The 10,221-nt window shown below is 40.9% G+C and overlaps 1 protein-coding gene across 3 annotated transcripts in view; it reads right to left on the bottom strand.

Moving 5' to 3' along the window:
* Nucleotides 1–10,221, bottom strand: part of LOC109470516 (E3 ubiquitin-protein ligase UBR4-like) — a 35,325-nt gene that overhangs the window by 14,747 nt on the left and 10,357 nt on the right. Inside the window, exons 7-13 of one of the 3 annotated variants that reach the window (XM_019769479.1) lie at nt 7,420–7,669; nt 5,601–5,660; nt 4,809–4,978; nt 3,827–3,929; nt 3,049–3,186; nt 2,099–2,213; nt 1,302–1,507 (exon numbers count right to left, since the gene is read on the bottom strand). In XM_019769479.1, the coding sequence (XP_019625038.1) occupies nt 1,302–1,507; nt 2,099–2,213; nt 3,049–3,186; nt 3,827–3,929; nt 4,809–4,978; nt 5,601–5,660; nt 7,420–7,669 (1,042 nt within the window). Of the gene's footprint in view, nt 1–1,301; nt 1,508–2,098; nt 2,214–3,048; nt 3,190–3,826; nt 3,930–4,808; nt 4,979–5,600; nt 5,661–7,419; nt 7,670–10,221 lie in introns of all 3 variants that reach the window. The other 2 variants (XM_019769477.1, XM_019769478.1) reach the window with 2 other exon arrangements.

Genomic DNA, 10,221 nt, shown 5'->3' with positions numbered 1-10,221 from the left:
TACGTTTTGGAAGCTGGAGCCCTCGTGCTAGAACTAAATGACCTGAAATTTGGTATGGGGATACCTTGGACACATGACTGCAGAATATCGTTCAAGCTCTTAACATACGCCACTTTAAAATTGTGTAAAATAGGGATTTTTTGCTATTTTCGGTCAAAAATGTACATTTTTGGCTCCTGTGCCCTAATTTCAAATCCGAATGACCAGACATTTCGTATGGGGATACCTTGGACACATGTCCAAAGAATGTTATTCACACTTTTGACGTACACCACTTCAAAATTGTGTAAAATAGGGCTTTTTGGCTATTTTCGGACCAAAATGTACAATTTCAGCTCCTGTGCCTTAATATTAAAACCAAATGACCTGAAACTCGGTATAGGATATCCTTGGATACAAGCCCACAGAACTTAATTCACGCTTATGGCATGTGTCACTTTAAAATTATGTAAAATGGGACTTTTTTGCTATTTTTGACCAAAAAAGTACATTTTAGCTTCTGTGCGCTAATACGAAAACCGAATGACCCGAAATTCAACATAAAGGTAGCTTGGCACCAAATGCTTAGACTATAGTGTTCACTATTTGAAATACTTTTATTTGCCTTATTTTGAGTAAAAACAGCGATTGTAGCTTGAAAACCCAAATCCCCAACTGACAGTTCTAAATAGAACACTCGGGTTCTACATGTTCCAACAGTAGAAGGGGTTGGAAGATTCCATTGCTGCATGGGGGTGTAAACTGTGGGAACAGTTCACATTTTAAACAGGGGTGATTTAGAACAATCCATTTGTTCGGGGGGGGTCGGTCCATTTTTGGTACGGGGGATGTGGTGAAGCCATGCTGCATTTACTCCCGAGCAAATGGCCTTTCTACTATTCTAGGGGAAATTTGGAATGGAGAGGAAGAATGGGTGAAATGTGCTGTATTTGCTCTTGAGCAAATGTCGGCCTTTCTAGTTTTGATTGAATCTCCGGGACATTCAGTATCTCTGGAAGGGTTTAAAATCCTTGATTCTGAATCGGACTTCTTTGCAACAGGAGTGAAAGAGGCGGTCTACATAAGAGCTCATAGACCTACCCTGAACAGAGACGGGGGACGACACACGCTATCTGGCACGTATGACCCGCGACCGTGTCTCTGACGTCACGTTCCAAGAGTAGACGGGTCCATTCCGTGAACAAGGTTGATGGAGTCAACCGAAAATTTGGGGTAAGTTCCAATTCTGTAATCTAAGTGTTGGAAGTTAAAAGCTTAGTCTTTATTTCATAAAAACCACGTTGTTAGCTGACTGTACTCACAGTTTCAGGATCACTCCTGTCTGTTGCTAGTTTGACAGCGTCCAAACTGGCCACACCCTTCAGGTCCTGTCTCCTGGGAGTGCCGTCTGGGACAGGAGAAGGGACGTTTGTATCTTGTGTCGTGTCATCCTCTTGTTGTGGGGAGATGGTCTCTTCAAACCAATGACCAAGGATCAGCTCACTGTCATCATCATCTTCCTCATCTTCTGAAACATTACAAGTCACGTCAGACATCTAGAATTATGGGGGAAACTTTCCTGACAGTACTTTTTGTCGACGTCTCAGGGAGGAGCCTAATGGTACAATATTGTGTGCAGTTTGCAAGAATTCTAGGAATGGTACAGGCATTTTGTCCACAGGAATGGAATGTCCACAGGCATGTCTCTGACCCACATCTATGCCCACATTCCTGGAAACCCTTGGGAAGACACCTCTGCCCCATAGCCCTACTTTCTGTGACCCCAGGGCTCGTTCACTATACACTCAGGGGAGGAGTGCACTGTATCTGTCTAGACTTAGGTACCAAGTCTTCCTCAAGTCTTCCTCAAAATCATGAAATGATGGCAGTGCCATGCAAACAATAACCCTAACAGCAACCACCGTCGCCATGGCAAAGTATGTTTTCATTGCCAGTCTTGTTTGTAATCTATATAATTTTGTGCATTCAAGACTTTTCGTCTGTCCACGTGATGGTGAATTATGTAACTCCAATCATGCACTTATGCAACTATGCAGACTTGAAACAAGATACAGTGCTAAAGTCGCTAATAAAAAAGTGTACAACCATGCTCATTTACCTTCACTGCTCTGCTCTGAGCTGCTGAAATCATCTTCATAGAAGGTGTTGGAATCTGAGCTGCCCACCGGCTCTGAACTCAGCGATCCTTTCCTCTGCCGCTGAAGGATGCAGGCCTACAATGTACATGGACAATGATAATTACTGGTCAGGTCCCAGATGTTACTTCATAAGATGTTGAAGGGGGGAGGGAAGGCTGGTGCTTTCATCTTAAATTTTGCAGTATCATGATCTACAGTGTATTATTCTTGACTTGATATCTTGATGTAGAAATAAGAACTCACTCTGATGACTTTAAGGGCTGAATTGTTACAGTATCAAAGAAGTTCGTCATTTATAGAACAGAGATGCATCTACATGTACATGTAGTGCATGTTGTATGTACAGCAGGGAATATGCTGGGTTATGGTTACAGCGTGCAAAATACCTAGTTGGCCAGTTGCCCCGGGCAACCAAATTTTACTTGGGGCAACCTATTTTGAACCTAGGTATCCCAGTGTGCTACCTGAATTTTAAGAATGCCCCCCCCCCAAAAAAAATCATACCCACTTGGCTTGCACCACTGTATCCGGCAGATGCTTTTTAATTTTGGTATTTTAATTAAAATGGCTATTACTAGTATCAGTTAACTAATGGCTGTTAGAAATATTGTCAAAGGCTTAAATAAAAATATGTAATTTGTCAATTGAGGAAAGTAGTAACTTATAGGTGGGGCAACCTAAAATTCTGATGGGCAACCTAATGTTTGCCGTAGGTTGCCCACTGGGCAACATGGTTCAAAAAAGTATTTTGTACACTGGGTTATAGCTGTACCCAGGACACTCTCGGATAAGCACAATACCAGCTTTTTTTATAAAGCATTTGTTTCTGTGCACCTAATTTTCATGGTTAGGTGCTTCTTAATTTGAGCTCTGTACATCCAGACAACATTTCAATTTGTTGGTTAAATACCTTTTTGTAAGCCGATGTGAAGATATGAAAGAGGAGGGAGACCAAGGGGACATGATCAGTCAGCAGCTGGATCCTCTCCCAGGCCGTGTACCTGGTACTGATGTCAACCTTCTGGTACTGACTCAACTGGGGCGACGTCTTCTGTAAAATGGATTAAAGTCATGGTAGATTAACAACAGTCATGATTGTTTGGGATTTTTTTGTTCATTTTTCTTTTCTTTAGAAAAGAGTAGCCCACTCAGTGATTAAACACTGCTTTGCAGTGGGGCCCTGGACACAGAACACATTGAAAACATACAAATAATATAAGAAACAAAACAAGATGGCAAAACGTACAGAAATTACTTACAGAACAAAGAACAAAACAAACCCATGTATGAATAAACAAACTTTGATTGCCTCATTTAGTGCAATAAATTATATATATAATATATGTATAACGTCCAAGAGCAGGAATTTCTTCCTCTACTTTCTTTCAACAGACAACAGAAGCAGTTACTATTGACAAGTTAAACTCAACCATTTGATAATTATCTTTCACTCGAAAACAACTCAACAAAGCAGGATTGGCCGGAGAAAGGGAAAAGGATTATTTTTGGAGGGCATACAAAAAACGTGGCTGTGGTAGCCAAACTGAAAACATAAGAGGCCGTCACGTGAGGTAGGGTCATGTCGGGTAGGGCCAGATCAAATCAATTTCATGTAGCTAATTACGAAAAATGATCCTGAAGGAGACATTTTTTCCAGACGGAGGCACAGTCAAGTCTTGGCTGCTCACCTGACTCCGGTACTCCAGATGGAAGTCATCAAACAGACTCTTGAGCTGAGATAACCCATGAGAAGCCAGGGCTACAATCAGCCCGTCCATTCCAACCTGGTATCTGTGTGGGTGGGAACAACAATATCTTTATAAGCTACAATCTTACATAATTATGATACATGACTTGTACAATGATTTACGTGTAAGTCATGCACACAAAAATTCAATTCTGAATAATTATTGATATTTGAGGATACCAAATTTTCTCGAAATATTGGATGCATGTGCTGCAGCACCTTTCTGCACCCAAATTTGGAGCTGTACACCCAATTTTTTTTGGGTGTACCTAACTATTTTCGTAGGTTTACTTTCTTTAAGTATGTAAATATGTTAAATGTATAGTTGTACTATACAGCATATTTTTAACATCTAAGTGTCAGAAAAATAATAAAATCATTGTTGTAACGGTAGTACATTCCTTCAGGTGTGAGTTCACTAACAGTTCACTAAGTCTTATTTTATTCTATATGGTGCACCCAACAAATTTTTGTGCACCCAACTTTTTTAGGTTGGGTGCACCAGTGCACCTATTTCAATCAAACATAAACTTTGAGCCCTAGTTTTGTACTTAAAAGTATCAGCACTCACAGCGTGCAAAATACCTGGTTGCCCAGTTGCCCCGGGCAACCAAATTTTACTTGGGGCAACCTTTTTTTGAACCTAGGTAGCCCAGTGTGCTACCTGAATTTTAAGAATGCTCCCCCAAAAAAATCATGCCCACTTGGCTTGCACCACTGTATCTGGCAGATGCTTTTTAATTTTAGGTATTAATGGCTATTACTAGTATCAGTTAACTAAAGGCTGTTAGAAATATTGTCGAAGGCTTATGTATTTGAAAGTAGTAACTTATAGGTGGGGCAACCTAAAATTCTGATGGGCAACCTAATTTTTGCCGTAGGTTGCCCACTGGTTCAAAAAAGTATTTTGTACACTGACTCACCCTTTGCCGGAGAGTGGGCGTGTGGTTGTTGTTTTTGCAGGGCCATCAGACTTCCTGCCTGCCACAGGGTCCTTGGCCTTCTCCACCGCCACTGCTGACGACAGCCCCATCACGGTATGTAAAGCACCCAGAATGCACCAGGCCTCCAGTAATCGGATATTCTGCACCATCTGCAAACACAGATCAACCACTCATCTTCTGTTTTTGAAAATTGACATCAGAAGATTGTCACCAATCTTGTGCCTTGGGAAAGGCACTTTACACGACTTTCCTCACTTCACTCAGGTGGAAATGAGTACCTAGCCTCGGTTAGGGACGTCCCTCGGATAGGGCTTTAAATGGAGGTCCCGTGTTTGGGGAGAGCCACACCCCACACACGTTAAAGAACCCACCACACTTATCGAAAAGAGTAGGGGACCTTCCCGGTGTGAGTGGTTCAAACCTTACAGTCTGGTCTCAGGTTTGACATCTTTGAAGAGGTGATAGTCACCTGTTATGTCAATCCTTCCACAGATGTGGTAAATCTTCATAAACATGTACATAAACATAAACACTTGTATCAAAGTTCCTAGAAAGTCGCGACCATCAAAGAATTATACTAAATTACGACCTCCCAATAAATGATCTATATTCCAAAGCTGCAAATGCACATCTTTTTCGTAACCATATAAGTACATGTATATTATATAAGAATTTATATAAACAAACAATTACAAAACCTATACTGACTAAGCTTCCAACATTTTACTTCTAAGATGAAACCCACAAGACTACAATTTTTGACACACTTACCATTCCATTGGCCCTCACTGAGTTTTGAAGTAAAGCTGACAGGGAGTCAAATACATCTAACTGGAAAGGCAAATACAAAACATAATGTTAGAACTGTGGATACATTGATACAAATCATCACCATAAGACCTTTGCTTTAGACAGGTTTTGTCCTCAGGCTTTTTAAAAATGAGCTTTGGGTCACAATGCAGGACTTCATTTTTGGGAATAGAGAGTTCATTTTTCGGGATACAGTAACAAAATGTAGACTGCCTGTCTACTGCCTATGCTTAATGTAGCCTACATTTGTACATACACTCAAGTTTAGGGTTTAGGTTACTTCCACTCATCTGTACAACAGAGGGTTAGGTTTTAGACTACTTACACCCATCCGTACAATAAAGCCTATTACATTAAAGACAAATATCAAACGTGAACATGGATTTTGGTCAATATCACCCCTTATTTGCGGGACTAAACCAATGGATCACCTTTTGCAAATAGGATTTTGAGTTGAAAGGCAGCGAAACTGAAATTACTGTTTGTGTCCTTTAAAGGGTTAGGGTTTAGGCTACTTACACTCATCTGTTCAATAAGGGTTTAGGGTTTAAGCTACTTACACTCATCATTCTGTACAATAGAGGGTTATGGTTTAGGCTACTTACACTCATCTGTACCATAGAGGATTATGGTTTAGGCTACTTAAACTCATCTGTACAGTAGAGGGTTATGGTTTAGGCTACTTACACTCATCTGTACAATAGAGGATTATGGTTTAGGCTACTTACACTCATCTGTACAATAGAGGATTATGGTTTAGGCTACTTACACTCATCTGTACAATGGGGGTTTAGGGTTTAGGCTACTTACACTCATCTGTACAATAAGGGTTTAGGGTTTAGGCTACTTACACTCGTCTGTACAATAGAGGGTTAGGGTTTAAGATACTTACACTCATCTGTACAATAGAGGGTTAGGGTTTAAGATACATACACTCATCTGTACAATAGAGGGTTAGGGTTTAGGCTACTTAAACTCATCTGTACAATAGAGGCAGTGGTCGAAATACTTTTTTTCAGTGCTCTGCAATATTGCAGAAGAGTCAAAATTTTGTTCTGCAATTTGGAAATACTTTCTGCAAAAACATACTAAAACACACTAATAAAAGACACAAAAAAACAGTTACTCAGCTGTATATAATTTTGGTACTACCAAAAACGGTCAGACTATTACCTTTCTCATCAGTGACACTAAGGGAACTGCAGGTTTATAAGCAAAAACTAGTGATTGATATGCAAATTAGTGAAGACAAATTTTTGGAAGTCAAAAAGGAAAAAGATAGACAAGTCAAGACAAGGATGCAAATAAGTGAAGAAGCTCCTGTTGTTTCAGAACAGGAGCTCAAGTGTTGTCTGTCCTTGGGGCCAGAGAGTTCTAGTTTGCTAAATTGAAAACTATTGAATCTGGAGTCTATTTTTTCCTTCTGCAAAATTGCAGATTGTATGAATTTTCCTTCTGCAATCTTGAAAATCTATCTGCAGATTGCAGACTGCAGACAGGTATTTCGAACACTGAGAGGGTTAGGGTTTAAGATACTTACACTCATCTGTACCATAGAGGCTAAAGGGTTTAGGCTACATGTACTTACACCCATCTGTACAATTGAATTTAGGCTACTTCATCTGTACCACAGAGAGTTATGATGTAGGCTACTTACACTCATCTGTACAATAGAGGGTTAGGGTTTAGGCTACTTACACTCATCTGTACAATAGAGGGTTATGGTTTAGGCTACTTACACTCATCTGTACAATAGAGGGTTATGGTTTAGGCTACTTACACTCATCTGTACAATAGAGGCTGTGTAGTGGAGATGATCCTCCTCCAGGTGATGTGAGGTGCTACCTTTAGCAGGTGTACTTGCAGCTGAGCATGTGACAGTATGTGCTGCAGTCACGGCCAGACCCACATGCAGACAGGCACAGCTGATCTTGGTGAGTGTGTCCACCCGGTCAGGTGTCAGCGGCTCCAGTATGGGTAATGACATCAGGTGCCACACAACGCCGATCTCATCTGTCAAAACTTTCAGGCTGGAAACAAAATACATCAACAAGATTACAAGATTACATTACAGGAATGATTTAGTGGTTTGTAATGAGACATATTCACATACAGTACTGGTGCTGGGTACCTGTTCGCTGGACCGTTTCCGGACTTTAATATAAAATTTTTAGGTTCAAGTTCAAAAAAACCTAAAAGTCAAGAACTGATTCCGGACTTACTACAAAAAACCCATGTCACATATACTCCTTTTTTTTCTTCCCAAACTACCTAAAACCTTCCATAGATTCCAAAAAATCTGTGCTACAAAATGAAGAAGACATTGCCATTGGGCATTGTCAAGTGTCGGCGACCATGTTATGTGGCAAAACTTTTGCCCAAACAGCATCGCAATGTTGCCAACATGCAATTTTGTATATGCCATGGGTTTAGGTCCAGACTTACGAGTCCAGAACTGAACCTAAACCTCTGGACTTGAATCCAGACCTGATCCTAAATGTGGGTTTAGGTACACAGCACTATGGCGTAACATTTCTTCTGCAATTAGAATTTATAGTAATTAGAATTAATATTAATATAGAATTAGTATTCTTTTCCGATCAGCTGGCTTTGGTTCACAGTGTAAACAGAGACAAAGTCACACAAAAATTGTATTTTAACGCCCACGGGACATGAGATATAACATAGTCTACCAGCAACAACATATCCTTTGCACTGTCATACTAGCGAGATTGATCAATGTGTTACCAATTAAAATTTACATGGGGGACCATAGAATCCATGCCCAAATGGGAAGAAATATTGTTACGAAGTTTAACTTTAAGCCACCACAAAAAGACTTAGACTTTGTAACTATGGATTCTATCAACGCAGATGAGCTTTCATTCAAATATAGGAAGGTCCTGGGTTCGAGTCCTAACGTGCCACCAATCTTGTGCCCTTGGGAAAGACAGTTTACACGACTTTCCTCACTTCGTTCAGGTAAAAATGAGTATTGTATTGTCCCCTGTTGGTGGCGGCATTAATATATGTTGAAAAAACTTGAGTGTGCCGTCACCACGTCTTGTGATCACATGTTGGAATATTAATAAAAAAATATGGGAAGAAATATTCTTCGACTAGAAAAGCAAAATTTGCAAAGCAAATGCATAATGTTTACCTGCGGATATGGTCTGCCCTGTTAATTCTTACTCAAACACATTCACATACATGTATATGGTGACAAGAGTCTAAATGCCTGCTATGAAATTGCAACATCATGTAACCCAACACAGGGGTCGAAATAACCCTCTGTGTGCAACTTGGTGCAAGTAAATTTGGTGTCGTGCAACTAATTTTTTGCCTGCTTGCACCATGGTGCAAGTTTGCTTTATCCACTGTTACTACCTGTAGAATTACCCAATAATATTAATTAATAAAGAACTGGAGTGGAAAGGAACAAAACCAGAATCCATGAAGTTTTTCTTCATTTTTTGTAAGTAACAGAAGGTTACTATCTACGTCGCTGCCAGCGGATGTTTCCCATCACTTCTGTATTTTTGGAGGGTGCAACTATTTTTCTTCCGGTGCAAGTATTTTTCTTTTCATTTGCACCAGTGCAAGTTGGCCCCAAAATCTATTTCGACCCCTGCAACACTAGTTACTATGGTGACGGACGTCAACAAAAGAGGCCATTGGCCAGGTCAGAGGTTAGTGTTTGGAACAGAAGAATTAATGGAGCAAAAACAATTATTATTATGTTTTCCTTCGGTAAACATAAAAAATCTGGACCCACGCACCTCTGTCTGAGGGCTGCAGCGTCCCGACCACTGGTGGGGAGAAGTTGTAACTGTCCTGCCAGCAGCTGACTGTGATGATCCATGAACCGCTGGAGCTGAGGCAGCCGGCAGCACATCTGCAGAAGTGTGTCTGTGGCTCCCAGCTCACTCAGGCTGGAGATGTTAGCAGACATCCAATACTTGGCCAGGTTACTACCAGCTGTGGCAGATCCAGAGGCTTCGGCTGATAGGTACACAGGATACATGAAAATTACATCAGACTTAAAGTCCTAAAGAGCTGCTACACTACGCTGAACCATATACATGTAAAATAATGTACAGTACTACCCTGCATACAATTCTTACATGACATGTGCTACTTAGTTGATGAATGACTGATAAATGCCTTTCCACAGGTAAAGCCTTGGTCACAACCCGCCGTACGTGCTTCTGCGTGCTGTCTTCTTCTTATTATTATTTTCCTCTAACAACCCCGTGAGGGGTATCGCTGAGGGGGGGGGAGGTGCGTGGACCTCACGGTAGGGAGGCTTGAAAGGCCTCCACAGATTGTGCCTGTATGGCCTGGGCGGGTAAACTGTTCCACTCTCGTATCGAGCGTGGGAAAAATGAGAATTTGAAACAGTCTTTCGTTGCAGGAATAATATTGTATTTAAAGGCGTGGCTACCTCTGGTGCGCCACTGTGCAGGAATAAGATATTGTTCAAAGGGTATGCGCATGTGACCGTGAGTTATTTTGAACATTGTAGTCAGACATGCCTCTCTTCTTCTGTTGGCGAGAGTGGGCCATTGGAGTTTTTGCAACA

This window comes from Branchiostoma belcheri, unplaced genomic scaffold (assembly GCF_001625305.1).
Source record: "Branchiostoma belcheri isolate BF01 breed outbred unplaced genomic scaffold, Haploidv18h27 scaffold228, whole genome shotgun sequence".
Taxonomy (NCBI): domain Eukaryota; kingdom Metazoa; phylum Chordata; class Leptocardii; order Amphioxiformes; family Branchiostomatidae; genus Branchiostoma; species Branchiostoma belcheri.
Note: the sequence above shows the minus strand (reverse complement) of the source record. Positions and strands in the feature narration are given on the sequence as shown.